The sequence below is a fragment of the Hemiscyllium ocellatum genome, chromosome 24, assembly GCF_020745735.1.
Source record: "Hemiscyllium ocellatum isolate sHemOce1 chromosome 24, sHemOce1.pat.X.cur, whole genome shotgun sequence".
Lineage (NCBI taxonomy): Eukaryota > Metazoa > Chordata > Chondrichthyes > Orectolobiformes > Hemiscylliidae > Hemiscyllium > Hemiscyllium ocellatum.
The window spans coordinates 12646367-12664072 of NC_083424.1; the positions used below are offsets into that span (position 1 = coordinate 12646367).

General features: G+C 41.9%; 1 protein-coding gene across 1 annotated transcript in view; it reads right to left on the reverse strand.

The window, feature by feature from the left end:
- Positions 1-3488: 3488 nt before the first annotated feature.
- Positions 3489-17706, reverse strand: part of asphd2 (aspartate beta-hydroxylase domain containing 2) — a 41250-nt gene continuing 27032 nt past the window's right edge. The window contains exons 3-4 of the mRNA XM_060843925.1: positions 5208-5321; positions 3489-4136 (exon numbers count right to left, since the gene is read on the reverse strand). Coding sequence (XP_060699908.1) covers positions 4027-4136; positions 5208-5321 — 224 coding nt within the window. The 3' untranslated portion in view covers positions 3489-4026. The remainder of the gene's footprint in view (positions 4137-5207; positions 5322-17706) is intronic.

Below are 17706 nucleotides of genomic sequence, written 5' to 3' on the forward strand. Positions count from 1 at the left end.
AAAATAGACTATACTTATATTCTTTATCTTTCTTAAGGCATGAGGTAAAGATTTATTAACACATCTTGGGGTTTGAAAAAAAAAGCCATAAAAACAAAGAACTGATAACACTAGGCACAGTGAATTGTGCGGCAACAGTATGAATGCTAGAGTACTGTATACCATTATCGGTAAAACAGGTCTTTCCAAATTTTGTACATTTATTTTATTTTTGATCATGGCAAATATTCGGGCACCTGATATGCCATACCAAAATGTTCTGGCATGTCTCAGATATTACAACAAACTCCACAACTGCAATAATGTTGCACACAGCAGAATTAGTAAGTTTCTTATTTAGGAACAGATTAAAGGTAATGTCTTCACAAAGTTCAGATTTAAAGATATTCAATGATTTTAAGTTCGGTCAGCATGAACTCCTGACTACCTTTTCATGATGTCAAGTACCGTGCCCCGCAATCCCCTTTCTCGAAATCTAGGCAGCTAATTGCACACAAGTTCAGCATGACTAGTAATGTGATTATCATCAAGTCATCTGTTCTAGTCATATTTTCTATTGACTACTAGCTGGCTTTGATACATCTGAGAACATTGAAATATTTTAAAGATTATCCTTTCCTTCTCCCAAAAGTTGAGGAGCATTGTATGAACATTTCAGAAGGACCACTGTTTTAACTGTCAGCAGAAAAGTTTAATTCTTCAGACATAAAACTCCAATCACAAATTCAGAAGTCGCATGTAGAGACAAAAATGATGAAAAGGCACTGCAGATTTCTCAGTGCTTGAAAGTGAACAAAACGTTAATGCTTCAGGTAAAAACCTTGAATACAACAGACATCTCACAAACAAATGAACTGTTCATACTTTATGAATCCTGGGGAATGGGCTGCTTTTCCAACACTGTCTGTGTTTCACAGCTTCATTATTCAGTTTAATGTGGCAATCTGCCTCCTTGGAATGGCTTGGTGATCTACACATCTATCAGCTGCATTTAAAACCAGAATTAAAGTGGTTTTAAGTCAGGATTGTGACTTTTAGGACCGTCAGCAATATCCAAACCTGATCCAAAGCAGTTTGTTTCTTTTGGATTAAAATATCCTCTTCAGTAATGGTTAACAAACTATGAACTGAACCAGGGAGTATCAGTTAATAAGGCTTACTGAAGAAATTCTGAAGGATGAGAATAATTGGCAAGAACTAGAGAACTTCTCTTGAAGCTTCAAATAACTGGAATGACTGAGAAACTTGGGTCTGTTCTCATTGGACAAAAGAAGGCTAAGAGGGGATTTGATAGAGACATACAAGATGATCAGAGGATTAGATAGGGTAGACAGCGAAAGTCTTTTTCCTAGGATGATGATGTCAGTTTGTACGAGGGTGCATAGCTACAAATTGAGGAGTGATAGATTTAAGACAGATGTCAGAGGCAGGTTCTTTACTCAGCGAGTGGCAGGGGCATGGAATGCTCTGCCTGTGAATGTAGTTAACTCAGCCACTTTAGGGGCATTTAAACAATCCGTAGATAAGCATATGGATGATGGTGGGATAATGTAGAGGGATGGACTTAGATCACAGGTTGGCGCAACATCGAGGGCTGAAGGGCCTGTTCTGCGCGGTACTGTTCTATGTTCTATAACCATATTATGCAATGAATCAATGGGTGGCACGATTGAAAATAAGCAGCAGGAAACATGCTCGTAAAGGACACCTGGGAGGATTGCACTAACTAAATCCAACGTAGGTATAGCTCTAGACAGCTGGATTTAGGTTATATGGCTTTAGATTGATGGACATGCTCATACTGAAACAAACAGGGCACTTTGCTAGCAAACAACCTAATAACGTGAGTTGCTTAACAGTTTGGATCAGAGATTTGTAAGTGAGAAGGCAGATATTCTGCCAACCTGCACAAAACTAACAGGTGTAAATTTCTACCCTGAGTAAATGGGGGACAGAGGCATATTAAATTTGGGATAAATAAGGAGGCATCAATTTACAAAAAAGAAATTCAGCAAGAGTAGAACATGTGGTTTATTTCTCCAAATCTTGCACCAGCACAACTCCACATGTATACATGCAACACACGTTAGCTACATATAGTAAAGTGCATCGATAAAAGTAGTTCCCCTCAAGATTTGAGGGAAACTAGTGGCCAGGCTGTGCAACCAAAATTACCAGGCCAGAGGTAAACGTGCCTATGAAAATATAGTCCATCCAATGGAGACTCACAGTAGTAGGCAAGCATAACACTGCATACAAGAGTACTGATGTTTGACTGAATCCTATGGGATTGTGCTATTAAGTTCACATAACACTAATCCACAGGTGGCACAAACATAAATGACACTATACCACATTTACAATCTTAGTAGACACAAATCAAGTACACAATGGCACAATGAACCTAGGCTTGAACACAGCTTATGCAGGTTGGTAGCCTCGCTTTCTTTGTTGGATGCTTAGGTGCTAAAAGATCAATTCAGTCTGTCTCAGTCAACACAAATCCACAATACTGAACTGTAAAAATTTCAGAACTCCTTAACATTTGATGGGACAACCTTATTTGGAATCAATTGGGACAGACCATATCACAACTACTTACTTAATACATCGAGGAAGAATGGGGAAAAGAAATGAAGGGAAGCAACTGGGTGGGGCTCATGTGCATTATTCTAGCATTGTGAAGCTTGTAATTAATCCTGTGCTGCACAACGCTGCACCTGAGTCCAGAAATGCTTCAGACACTGTGCATAAAAAGGAAACAAAATCTTCAAGTTTTGTTCATCAAGCTGCCACTTTGATGAACACAAAATGAATGAAATATAGTTCCACAGATTTAATCTCAAAGTACATTGACAAAAGAATTAAAAATAATGACCCAAAGTTAAATACCTTTAGATTCAAGTAAATGTTTTTTATTGTATTGATCCACGAGATTAAAAATAAATGTAAACCTGTTTATAGTGAAATCCAGCGAAGATAACTTCTCATTCACTCCCATTATATGGATATCCAATGGATCAAATCATTTCCCATTCATTCCCATTATATGGGACTGAGAGATATACCTTATTATGTAGAATTTGCATTCCAAAAATAATAATCATAGCATAACTTTCCAATGTCAGTCTTTTTCCTTATCTCTGATATGCTCTGTATGGCCGAGCCATTGTCTCATTTTTCCCTGATAACAACAGAGCAGATTGTGTTTATTACTTGCCTTTTATCCTATTCATTTTCTTTTTTTCCTAAAAAAAATTCCCTTAAAGTGAACATATCTTAAGTGAAATTTGATTTTGATTCCACTGCAAAGTACATTAAAACCGCTGAAATACACAAGTGAGTCAATAAGCAACCGGTGAAAAAAAAATCAATCTGATTCTGAAACTTTCTCCAGGCGGAACATATTTTTATAAAAACATGCTCATAGAGATACAGCTCCAGTCACCTGCACATGGACACCTGATCCCAGATACTCCTTTGGAAAATTCTAGGAACTCTACTGCATTTCTCCCAACATTCCCCAACCCACCCCGCCACCCCCCCTCAAAAATATGAATTCTGATTACCAGATGAGGTGGTCTAGAAAACTTTCACAGTGTCTCAACTGCACTAGCTCTCGCAGAAGAGATGGCTTCAAATGGAAAATTTTACAGCCCAAGGCATATGACAGAAAAATCATCTCACTGACCGTAGCACAGCTAAAGAAAAATCAGGTAAACAGCAATGGTCATCCCACTACCCGGTGAGGTGGAAGGGAAGTTGAGACTGACCTATTCTATTTTTAAAAATCAGAAGCAATAGATAAATAAATAAATCTTGGACTCTTTTCTCCATGTAACCATTAACACGGCATTGCGTGCATTTTCAGCAAATAAAGCTTATATTTTCCTTAGTGTGTCCACTTATTCCTTTTTGATGAAAGTTGGACAGCACATCTGATGATCCAAGAGCCCTCGTTCCGGTAATTTCACTCGTTCTGAGATCGGTCACTCCAGAAATAAAATAAAAGAGGATCAAAAGGAGTCAGCGGCCCGGAGAAAAGATGAAATCTAAAGCCTGCCGTTCAGTAGCAGCAACGTTAGGGTGCCACAAATCAATCATGAATACCACTCGGGGACCTTCTTCACTTGGACCTGCAATCATAAACCAAAAATTAGTAACAGGCTCGTCAAAGAAAAATACTTCTCCCTTTGTACAACATCCTTCCTGATGACACTATCAAGAAAACCACTTAAATAAGATAGAGTAGGGGACAAAGAGTGCACAGGTACGCAAATAGGAAAGGCTAGGCTCAACAGTGATGCCCTGCAGGGTCAAACAGCCAAACCACTTCACTAAAAGGGTGTGCTAGAATTAGACCAAAACTACAAAAGCAAAGTATACTATCCAGCACAGTTAAAATGTACTAAAGCACTTCACCAAAGTATTATCACAGAAAATTCGACAACAAACCATAGGAGGAAACACTATCAATAAATGAACAAAAGCTTGATGAAAGAAGTAGTTCTCAAAGGTGGAAAGGTAAAGAGAGACAAAGAGGATGGCATGGTGCTCAGCAGTTAACACTGCTGCCTCACAGCGCCAGGGACCCGGGTTTGCACATTCGCTCCGTGTTTGCATGGGTTTCCTCAGGGTGCTCTGGTTTCCTCCTATAGTCCAAAGGTGTGCAGGTTAGGTGAATTGGCCATGCTAAATTGCCCATAGTGTAAGGTGCATTAGTCAGGGGTCAATGTAGGGGAATGGGCCTGGGTGGGTTGCTCTTTGGAGGGTTGGTGTGGACTTGTTGGGCTGAAGGGCCTGTTTCCACACTGGAGGGAATCTAATCAAAAATTTAAGGGCAGGAATTCGAGAACTTGGGGTCAAGACAAGAAGTCCCAACCTTCAAATAATTAAGAGCCAGAATTATAGGGATGAAGAATTCTTAGATGGTTGGAGAAATATAAAAACCATGAGCAGGACTCAGCATCCAGTCCCTCAAGCCTGCTCTGCCATTCAATGTGATAGCTGCTGATCCTGTATTATCTCAATACTATATTCCCGCTTTCTCCCCCATACCCCTTGATGTCTTGAAAAGGAGGAAAGCTAGAACTGGAGGGGATTTCAGTGACCGGTGGCAGCAAGGCCAGAGAAGCATTTGAACACCACAATGAAAATTTAAGGATGTGAATTTAAAAGAATCACTGGCAGTTAACATTTATACTTGCCTCCATGGAATGCTGTGTGTAAGAAGGAATCATCAAACAGCAAACAGCGCCCTTCTGCCCAGCATTGTGGTTCTCCTCCTACAACCAATTCACAATTGCTGGGAACCTTCAAACCTGCAACAGCAGAAGGCCATAGTGACAATCAATATTGTGGTATAAGATTGCAGAAAGTAAAATAGGATCAAGCATGAAAAGGCATCATTCTGAACAGGTGATGACCAGAATACGGAAAAGACTTTTTTTGGATTTAGTCTAGAAAAATAAATTTCTGGTGAAATGGAGAGCAATTTAGTTAAATTTTGATTTGCTAATCAAGTAGCTAATCAAAAAATTGAGTGTCATAAAAATGCCCATATTACCATTGGCACCAATAACGATATTGCTAAAACGAAAACAGAATAGTGGAGAAACTCAACAGGTCTGGCAGTTCTGTGAAGAGAGAAACAGTTAATGTTTCAAGTCTAGTACGACTTCTAAAGAGTCAAACTATTCCAATATCTGGATAACACCTTTTCCCACCCTACCGCTTGCAAAAATGCCACCCCATATTCCCAATTCCTCTGCCTCTGCCGTATCTGCTCCCAGGAGGACCAGTTCCACCACAGAACACACCAGATGGCCTCCTTCTTTAGAGACCGCAATTTCCCTTCCCACGTGGTTAAAGATGCCGTCCAACGCTTCTCGTCCACAACCCGCACCTCCCCCCTCAAACCCCAACCCCTCCAACCGTAACAAGGACAGAACGTTCCTGGTGCTCACCTTCAACCCTACCAACCTTTGCATAAACCAAAACATCGACCGACATTTCCGCCACCTCCAAAATGACCCCACGACTGGGGATATATTTCCCTCCCCACCCCTTTCTGCCTTCCGCAAAGACCGTTCCCTCTGTGACTACCTGGTCAGGTCCACGCCCTCCTACAACCCACCCTCCCATCCTGGCACCTTCCCCTGCCACCGCAGGAACTGTAAAACCTGCACCCACACCTCTTCCCTCACCTCTATCCAAGGCCCTAAAGGAGCCTTCCACATCCATCAAAGTTTTACCTGCACATCCACTAATATCATTTATTGTATCTGTTGCTCCCGATGCGGTCTCCTCTACATTGGGGAGACTGGGCGCCTCCTAGCAGAGTGCTTTAGGGAACATCTCCGGGACACCTGCATCAATCAACCACACCACCCCGTGGCCCAACATTTCAACACCCCCTCCCACTCTGCCGAGGATATGGAGGTCCGGTGCCTCCTTCACCACCGCTCCCTCACCACCAGACGCCTGGAGGAAGAACGCCTCATCTTCTGCCTCAGAACACTTCAACCCCAGGGCATCAATGTGGACTTCAACAGTTTCCTCATTTCCCTTCCCCCTACCTCACCCTAGTTCCAAACTTCCAGCTCAGCACTGTCCCCATGACTTGTCCGGACTTGTACTACCTGCCTATCTCCTTTTCCACCTATCCACTCCACCCTCTCTTCCCTGACCTATCACCTTCATTCCCTCCCCTACTCACCTATTGTACTCTATGCTACTTTCTCCCCATCCCCACCCTCCTCTAGCTTATCTCTCCACGCTTCAGGGTCTTTGCCTCGATTCCTGATGAAGGGCTTTTGCCCGAAACGTTGATTTCGCTGCTCCTTGGATGCTGCCTGAACTGCTGTGCTCTTCCAGCACCACTAATCCAGAATTACTATTCTGTGTCAGGCTCTTGTACCACTTCTAAAGAAGAGTCAAACTATTCCAATATTACGAATGTGTGCCCAGGCTCTTGTAATCTCATCAGTGCGGTCATGTGGATTCGTCTGTTTTTAATTCTGATTGATTGTAAGCTAGTTGCTTTACAGGAAGCACATGCACTGACATATTTCACAAATCTCACAAAATATGTGGCTTGCACCCACTCCTCATTCCACTGAACCAACATCAACAAGCTTGAAGGGCTAAATTACCTATCCATGTTCTAAAATGGGAACTTTACAAACATTGAGACAGAAATGAACTTCCAATTCAGTCAGACCCAAACTATGATTTGGAGGTGCCCATGTTGGACTAGGCTGTACAAACTATGATTTAGAGATGCTGGTGTTGGACTACGGTGTAGAGTTAGAAATCACAACACCAGGTTATAGTCCAACAGATTTATTTGAAAGCACTAGCTTTCGGTGCGCTGCTCCTTCATCCACCTGATGAATCACATCTTCATGACACTGGACTCTTTTAGCCATAAATTCTTATTCGTCACAACCACCTGAAAAAGGAGCGGCACTCCGAAAGCTAGCGCTTCCAAATAAGCCTGTTGGACTATAACCAAGTGTTGTGTGATTTTTAACGTTGTCCACCCCAGTCAAAAACCTGCACCTCCAAGCCACATACATATTCAAGTAATAGTTGATGTCATGCAAAGGACAACCCCCTATTTTCGGCCAAAAATCTGAATTTTCCATATATCTAGTGTAAAAGTTGACCTAATTCTTCACAGCTAACAGATCAACATTTATGAGTCGGCCTTCCAGTCTGCTGGTTGTTGTACTTTGCTCAGTGTTTTCAGAATTACTGGTTTTTTTTCCAATTCATTTAGAGATCAATTGAGCTTCTGCTAATGATATGGTATGAATTTTGATAGGCATGGATTTCGACAGGCCTGAATTTCAGCCACTCAAAAGTAGTATCCATGTAGTAATTGACCCTGTAAAGTTAACTTTAAAAAGTAGTCAAATAAATTTGACTATTACTTATGTATATACTGTAAATGGGAAGCATTGCATTTTGGTAAAACAGGGATTGGATTTATATAATTAATGGTAAGGCTTTGGGAAGTTTTGCAGATCAGAGGGACCTAGGGGTTCAGGCAGTTAAAAAGGCATTTAACACGCTTGCCTTCATTGCTCAGTCCTTTGAGTATAGGAGTTGGGAAGTCATGTCAAGGTTGTACAGGATGCTGGTGAGGCCTCTTCTGGGAGTACTGTGTCCAGTTCTGGTCAACTTGTTATTGGAAGGATAGTATTAATCTAGATAAGAATCAGAATAGATTTACCAGAACGTTGCTAGGTAGGGAAGGTTTGAGTTATAAAGAAATGCCGGATCTGCTGGGATTTATTTCACAGGAGCTTAGGAGGTTGCAAAGTGACCTTATAGAAATTTGTAAGGTTGTGAAAGGTATAGATGGGGTTAAATAGGGAAAAACATCTTTTTCCTAGGAATGGGATTTCAAGACATGGGGCATTTTTTTTTAAGGTGAGAGAAGAGAGATTTAAGGAAGAAATGAAGGGTAATTCTTATTTTAACAGAAAGGGAATTAACTTCCCTCGAAAGGGAATCTGTGCAAATTACAATGTTTAAAAGACACATAGACAAGTCCATCAATATGAAAGGTTTGAAGGGTGTGGGCCATGAGCAGGCAGGTGGGACTAGTTATAGAGTCATAGAGATGTACAGCATGGAAACAGACCCTTCGATCCAACCTGTCCATGCCGACCAGATATCCCAACTCAATCTAGTCCCACCTGCCAGCACCCAGCCCATATCCCTCCAAACCCTTCCTATTCATATACCCATCCAAATGCCTTTTAAATGTTGCAATTGTACCAGCCTCCACCACTTCCTCTGGCAGCTCATACCATACATGTACCACTCTGAAAAAATTGCCCTTTAGGTCTCTTTTGTATCTTTCCCCCCCCTCACCCTAAACCCATGCCCTCTAGTTCTGGACACCCAGACCGCATGGAAGAGACTTTGCCTATTTACCCTTTCCATGCCCCTCATACTTTTGTAAACCTCTATAAAGGTCACCCCTCAGCCTCCGAAGCTCCAAGGAAAACAGCCCCAGCCTGTTCAGCCTCTCCCTATAGCTCAAATCCTCCAACCCTGGCAACATCCTTGTAAATCTTTTCTGAACCCTTTCAAGTTTCACAACATCTTTCCGATAGGAAGACGACCAGAATTGCACGCAATATTTCAACAGTGGCCTAACCAATGTCCTGTACAGCTGCAACATGACATCCCAACTCCTGTACTCAATACTCTGACCAAGGAAAGCAAACCAAACGCCTTCTTCACTATCCTATCTACTTGAGACTCCACTTTCAAGGAGCTATGAACTTGCATTTCAAGGTCTCTTTGTTCAGCAACACTCCCTAGGACCTTACCATTAAGTGTAAAAGTCCTCTAAGATTTGCTTTCCCAAAATGCAGCACCTCGCATTTATCTGAATTAAACTCCATCTGCCACTTTTCATCTCATTGGCCCATCTAGTCCAGATTGTGTTGTAATCTGAGGCAACCCTCTTCGCTGTCCACTACACCGCCAATTTTGGTGTCACCTGCAAACTTACTAACTGTACCTCTTATGCTCGCATCCAAATCATTTATATAAATGACAAAAAGTAGAGGACCCAGCACTGATCCTTGTGGCATTCCACTGGTCACAGGCCTTCAGTCTGAAAAACAACCCTCCACCACCACCCTTGGTTTTCTGCCTTTGAGCCAGTTCTGTACCGAAATGGCTAGTTCTCCCTGTATTCCGTGAGATCTAACTTTGCTAATCAGTCTCCCAAGGGGAACCTTGTCGAATGCCTTACTGAAGTACATATAGATCACATCTACTGCTCTGCCTTCATCAATCTTCTTTGTTACTTCTTCAAAAAACTCAATCAAGTTTGCGAGATATGATTTCCCACGTACAAAGCCATGTCGACTATCCCGAATCAGTCCTTGCCTTTCCAAATACACGTACATCCTGTCCCTCAGGATTCCCTCCACCACTGAGATCAGGCTCACCGGTCTATAGTTCCCTGGCTTGACTTTACCGCCCTTCTTAAACAGTGGCACCATGGTTACCAACCTCCAGTCTTCCGGCACCTCACCTGTGACTATCGATGATACAAATATCTCAGCAAGAGGTCTAGCAATCACTTCTCTAGCTTCCGAGTTCTCGGGTACACTTGATCAGGTCCTGGGAATTTATCCACCTTTAACTGTTTCAAGACATCCAGCACTTCCTCCTCTGTAATCTGGACATTTTGCAAGATGTCACCATCTATTTCTTTACAGTTCAAGGTTTGTAAGATTTGTAGCTCTGGTGCTCATTGTTGTGGTTCTGTTTGCCGAGCTGGGAATTTGTTTTGCAGACGTTTCATCCCGTCTAGGTGACATCCTCAGTCCTTGGGAGCCTCCTGAGAAGCGCTTGCGTTGTTTCCTCCTGCATTTATAGTGGTTTATCTCTGCTGCTTCCGGTTATCAGTTCCAGCTGTCCACTGCAGTGGCCGGTATATTGGGTCCAGGTCGATGATAGAATCTGTGGATGAGTGCCATGTCTCTAGGAATTCCCTGGCTGTTCTCGGTTTGGCTTGTCCTATAATAGCAGTGTTGTCCCAGTCGAACTCATGTTGCTTGTCATCTGTGTGTGTGGCTACTAAGGATAGCTGGTTGTGTCGTTTTGTGGCTAGTTGGTGTTCATGGATACGGCACTCATCCACAGATTCCATCAAAAAAAAACACATCGACCTGGACCCAATATGCTGGCCACTGCAGCGGACAGCTGGAACTGACAACCGGAAGCAGCAGAGACAAATCACTATAAATGCAGGAGGAAACACCACAGAAGCGCTTCACAGGAGGCTCCCAAGCACTGAGGACGTCATCTAGACAGGGGAAGAAACGTCTGCAACACAAATTCCCAGCTCGGTGAACAGAACCACAACATTTCTCAACAGTCTATGTTTTCCATATCCTTTTCCACAGTAAATACTGCTGCAAAATATTCATTTAGCATCTCCCCCATTTTCTGTGGCTCCAGACAAAGGCTGCCTTGCTGATCTTTGGAGGGGCCCTATTCTCTCCATAGTTACCCTTTTGTCCTTAATATATTTGTAAAACCCTTTGGATTCTCCTTAATTGCAGTTGCCAACACTTTCTCATGTCCCCTTTTTGCCCTCTTAAGTATACTCCTACTTCCTTTATACTCTTAAGGATTCACTCAATTTATCCTGTCTATACCTTACATATGCTTCCTTCTTTTTCTTAACCAAACCCTCAGTTTCTTTAGTCATCCAGCATTCCCCATACCTGCCAGCTTTCCCTTTCACTCTGACAGGAATATACTTTCTCTGGATTCTATTTATCTCATTTCTGAAGGCTTCCCATTTTCCAGCCGTCCCTTTACCTGCAAATTTGGTTTGAAATTACGTTCTGCGTGGACCAAAGAGTCTGTTTCCGTGCTGTATGACTATGACAGCCGCACCAAAGATGGACCAGTCAGGTTCTGGAGTGTCTAAGGACTTCGAGATACATTGAGAACAGCAAAGACCCTGATGCATGTGACCACTGCCACCTACAAGCTTCTCTCCAAGTCACACACATTCATGACTTGGAATGACAGCAGCATATCTTTGTTGTTATTCAAACGTTTCCAAACAGCACTGTGGGTGTACTTGCACCATATAGAATGAAGCAGTTCAAGAAAGCTAGCTCACTATCATCCACTGAAACACGATTACAGATCCAAGGATGAATCTTAAAAAAAGATCAATAGCCAGGAGTTAGTTTTAAAACATTGGAAAGATTTTGATGGGGAATGGAGGGTGTCTTTTTAAAAAAAACTCAGTTGTAACAATTTCAAACACAGTGCATGAAAGATGGCAAAAGTAGATTAAATTGGATCTTTCAAAAAGAGTTGAACATGTACTTAAAAAGGGAATATTTGCAGGGCTATTGGGAAGGAAAAGGGAGTTGATCTAACTGCATAGCTCTTTCAGAGTCAGTACTGATGATAGGCAAAAGTATCTCTATGAAATTAACATTCAAATTATTTTGTAGTAGCACTGGGGTGAAGACTGATGTTAAAATGGTGGCTCCTAGAGTATTTATTTACAGAACATCATAATTTTCAGCACCTCTATTATAAATATCAAACAAATCAAGAATGTTAACTGTGATATTTGGCACCTACATCTAAAACAAACAGCAGAGCCAAGTAAATTGCACTAGGTGGAATTTAGACCCAATATGTTCCATTAGCTCCTGAATATCATTTAATTAAACTTGTAGTTAAATATCAGCAAATCATGAACCTTTGGGGGAGGTGGGGGAGGAGGAATGGAAGATCCATTGGGCTCTCTAAACCTCCGACTCAACCTTGAAGAATCTTGAACTGTACAAATTGGCACTTTTTGCCATTTATGTCATCTCTTCAAACGTTTCATCAAATTCCAAATGGAGAACCTCTGTAAAAGAGTCCAGGCGAGCACCATTCCTAGAGTATTTTAAATTGACAACATCCACAATGATACTGCATTCAGATGTTTTGAGATTGTGGTTAAAGCATTTTCCAGTTTGCATTTAACTCATGTCATAATTGGCCTGCAACGTTTGGTATGAAAAATGTATATAAAGAAGACATGTATCCGTCAGCACTGACATGTTTCATCTTGACTTATACACTTAATGGTAAGGTCCTAGGGAGCGTTGCTGAACAAAGAGACCTTGGAGTGCAGGTTCATAGCTCCTTGAAAGTGGAGTCTCAGGTAGATAGGATAGTGAAGGCGGCGTTTGGTATGCTTTCCTTTACTGGTCAGAGTATTGAGTACAGGAGTTGGGAGGTCATGTTGCAGCTGTACAAGACATTGGTTAGGCCACTGTTGGAATATTGCGTGCAATTCTGGTCTTCTTCCTATCGGAAAGATGTTGTGAAACTTGAAAGGGTTCAGAAAAGATTTACAAGGATGTTGCCAAGGTTGGAGGATTTGAGCCAAAGGGAGAGGCTGAGGGGTGACCTTATAGAGGTTTACAAAAGTATGAGGGGCATGGAAAGGGTAAATAGGCAAAGTCTCTTCCATGCGGTCGAGGTGTCCAGAACTAGAGGGCATAGGTTTAGGGTGGGGGGGGGGGAAGATATAAAAGAGACCTAAATGGCAACTTTTTCACAGAGTGGTACGTGTATGGAATGAGCTGCCAGAGGAAGTGGTGGAGGCTGATACAATTGCAACATTTAAGATGCATTTGGATGGTTATATGAATAGGAAGGGTTTGGAGGGATATGGGCTGGGTGCTGGCAGATGGGACTAGACTGGGTTGGGATATCTGGTCAGCATGGATGGGTTAGACCAAAGGGTCTGTTTCCATGCTGTACATCTCCATGACTATTGACTATCGCAACTTATACAATTAGCTTAACATTACTCTATGTTAAGGGAAATTAAGTTCTGTTGCAGCTCTAAGGATATGCAAACTCAGAAGCTATAATTAGTTAATTTGTAACTGGTTTAATCCGTTTTTCAGAAATTTGTGCCGTTAGTTTTCAGAAGACAAACAGAGGTCAGTCTGCCACCCTCTTAGTGCTGCCTTATCTGCCCACTGTAAAGTGAGAGTTTGGAAAGTTACAGGGAAATTAGTGGAGGGAGAGGTGGCGTCTCTTTCTTCTTCCACAGTTTTCAGTCTCCTGAGGTTGACGCTTGCTTTGTTGCAGGGAAAATACATTAATCGGCAAATATGGTAAATTGTTCTACTATTCCAATAGTAACAAATAATTTTCAAAAAATTAAGGGATGGCATGTTGGTCTAGTGAGAATACAAAGGAATTGACAAGAATGTTGACAGGGCTTGAAACTTGCAGGTATGAGGACGGATTGGAGAGGCCAGGGTTTATTCCTTAGAACACAGATGTCTTAATTGAGGTGTGGAAAATTGTAAGAAGATTGGATAAAGTGGACAGGGAAGTCTGTTTCAGAGAAAAAAAAAAGAGGAAAACTTTCTTCAGCCAGTGGGTAGTTAGGATGTGGAATTCACTGTCCAATTTCATGATTGAAGCAGAAATTTCAATCCCTTTAAAGAGCATCTTAAATTACACTTGGTGCTGTAAACTGCAGGCTATTGATCAGGTGTTAAAAGTGCAAATATAATGAGCAGCTAGCCTATTCTGCCAGCACAGACATGACGGGCCAAATGGCCTCTGTGCTGAACCTTTTCTATAGAAAAGGGTGGAGCTGCAAAGAACATGGGAAGAGAGGTCAAAAATGTAAGAAACAGTGGTGAACAGAGGAGAGGACTTTTAAACCTTGCAATAGTGGAATATTCAGCTCACTAGGAACCAGGAAAACCTGAAATCACAGATATTAAGTTCATTGCAAACAAATGTGGAGCCTCTTTCTCAAGGCTTGAGAAGATCAGGAGCTACAACATAGGGAAAAAATGCAGTAAATGCAATTGTAATGAAAAATGTTAATTGAATAATTAATACTAAAGAGTTTTATTTCATAAAGAATTGCATTTGTGTGTTATCACAACATCTCACATACTGTGAATTTCAGAAGCAATGACTATATCAGAGACAAACATGCAGCCATTCAAATATATCTCACTAGTCGGTGGAAAGCATGTTTAGGATCCAAGTATTTTGTGTAACAAAGTGCGTTAGTTATACAATGACAGCAGGAAAGCTAATGGCATGTTACCCACAGCAACATAGAAATTAGGAGGAGTAGGCCATTTGGCCCTTTGAGCTTGCTTCATTAGCCTGTCTTCACTTTTTTCCTATATCTTTTGATTTCTTTAGCTTCAGGTGCGAGATCCAAATCTTCTTGGAATCATGTAATGTTTTGGCTTCGACAGCTTTCAGTCAGAGATTTCCAGAGGGTCACCATTCGTGAAGTGAAGAAATTTCTCCTGATCTCAGTTTTAATGGTTCAGCCCGTATCTCTACATTATGACCCTGCTCTGGACCCCCAGTCATCAAGACCATCCTCCCCATATCGAAGTCAAGTTTTGTAACAAGTTTAAAGTTCTGTGAGATTTTCCCTCATTCTTCTGAACTCCAGAGAAAATAATCCTAATCAGTTCACACGCCCCCACCCTTCATACGCCAGTCCTGCCATCCCAGGAGTCAGTCTGGTAAAACTTTGCTGCATTCCTTTTATAGCAGATAGGAACAAAGAACATGGGCAGTACGGTAGCACAGTGGTTAGCACTGCTGCATCACAGCGCCAGAGACCCGGGTTTAATTCCCACTCAGGAGACTTACTGTGTGGAATTTACACATTCTCCTAGTGTCTGCGTGGGTTTCTTCCGGGTGCTCCGGATTCCTCCCACAGTCCAAAAATGTGCAGGTTAGGTGAATTGCCATGCTAAATTGCCCGTAGTATTAGGTGAAGGGGTAAATGTAGGGAAATGGGTCAGGATGAGTTGCGCTTCGGCAGGTCGGTGTGGACTTGTTGGGCCGAAGGGCATGTTTCCACAGTACGTAATCTAACTAATCTAAACAAAAGAAAATTACAGCACAGGAACAGGCTGTTCGGCCCTCCAAGCCTGCACTGATCCAGACCCTCTATCTAAACCTGTCGCCTATTTTCTAAGGATCCTGTATCCCTCTGCTCCCTACCCATTCAAGACACATCTTAAGTGACGCCATCTTGCCCGCCTCTACCATCCTGTTCCAGGTACCCTCCACTCTCTGCGTAAAGAACTTTCTATACAAATCTCCCTTAAACCTTTCCCTTCTTATCTTGAACTCGTGATCCCTAGTAATTAAGGCCCCCACTCTGGGAAAAAGCTTCTTGCTATGCCCCCTGTCTTTACCTCTCATGATTGCGTAGACCTCAATCAGGACCCCCTCAATCACCGTCTTTCTAATGAAAATAATGCTAATCTTCTCAACCTTTCTTCATAGCTAGCACCCACCATACCAGGCAACATCCTGGTGAACTCCACTGCATCCTTTACCAAAAGGCTGAGGATGCTTAGGAATGTGGCAATCAGAATTGTTTGCATTATTCCAAATGTGGCCCAACCAAAGTCCTATTCAACTGTAACGTGACTTGCCAACTCTTGTACTCAATACCCCAAATGAAGGAAAGCATGCCATATGCCTTCTTGACCACTTTGTCGACCTGTGTTGTCACTTTCAGGGTACAATGGACCGGAACACCCAGATCTCATACATAACCTTCACCAGGGCTTTCCCATTTATCAGGAGAAACCGAGGACTGCAGATGCTGGAGATCAGAGTCAAGATTAGAGTGGTGCTGGAAAAGCACAGCAGGTCAGGCAGCATCTTTGGAGAGAAGTCAGAGTTAATGTTTCAGATTGAGTGACCCATCCTCAGAACTCAGCTTATCAGACTTTGTAAGTGCTGCAAGACATCTTGCTCCTGTACTTGAATCCTTTCACTGTACCATTTGCCTTGTTAATTGCAGTGGTTGGTGTAAAAGCTCATCCTGGATTTGTCGTCCAATCCCCTCTCAATTCAGAGGCAGCTAATAATCTGCTTTCCTGCTTATGCCCCCAAAGTTAATAACTTCTCAATTTTCCACATTACATTGCATCTGCCATGCAACTGCCCACTCACTCAGATTATTCAAATCACACTGAAGCATGTGTGTCCCCCTCACAGCTCACCCTCCCACCCAACTTTGTGTTCTTAGAAATTTGGAGGTATTGTATTTCGTTGTATAAATTAATGATTTAGATGAAGCAATGAATAACTGGGTGTCCTAGCACTGATCCCTGCAGTACCAACTAGTCTCCGTGTACCATTCAGAAATGGACCTGTTTATTTTTACTTTGTTTCCATCAACAAATACTCTATCCAATTCAATACAGTACCCTCAATCCCATGTACTTTAATTTTAGAACATAGAACATTAAAGTGTAGTACAAACCCTTCAGCCCTCGATGATTTCACAGGTGCAACAATCTAAAGCCCATCTAACCTACACTATTCAAACACAATTTTATATGCTAATCTCTTAAGAAAGCCTTATGAAAGTCCAGAGAAACCACATCCACTGGCTCTGCCTGATCAATTCTATGAGTTACATCCTCAAAGACTTCCAGTGGATTTATCAAGCGTAACATCCCTTCCATTAATCCATGCTGATTCAGTCTAATCCTGCCACTGTTTTCCAAAGCTCAGCCATTAAATCTTTTAGAATGGACTTTAGCATTTTCCCCACAACTGATGTTAGGCTGACTGGTCCATAAGTCACAGTTTTCTCTCTGCCTCCCTTTTAAAATAGAGGGGTTATGTTAGCTACTTTCAAATTTGTTCTGGAGTCGAGATTCTTGAAAGATGACTATCAATTCAACTGCTATTTCTCAAGCCACACCCTTAAGTACTCTAGTATGTGGATTATTAGGCCATGGGGATTTATCAGACTTTGATCTCATCAATTTGTCCAACCCATTTCCCTATGGATACTGATCTCCTTCAATTCCTACCCTGCACTGAACCCCTGTGATTTCCAAAATTTCTGTTATGTGGTTTGTGTTGTCTTTTGTGATAGATTCTTGTTAGGAAATCAATGGCGGGTAGATGGGAATGTAGAATTTGAAACACCAATATTGATCTTCTGGAATGGCAGGCTTGAGGAGTAGAATGGTCTATATATGCTCTACATTTTTGTGCATGGGTGTTGTGGCAAGTTTATTGGAACTCGGTGATAATTGAGGATACTAATTTCTAATTCCATTCTGTCCGAATCCAAATACACCATGCATCAGCACAAATCCAGAA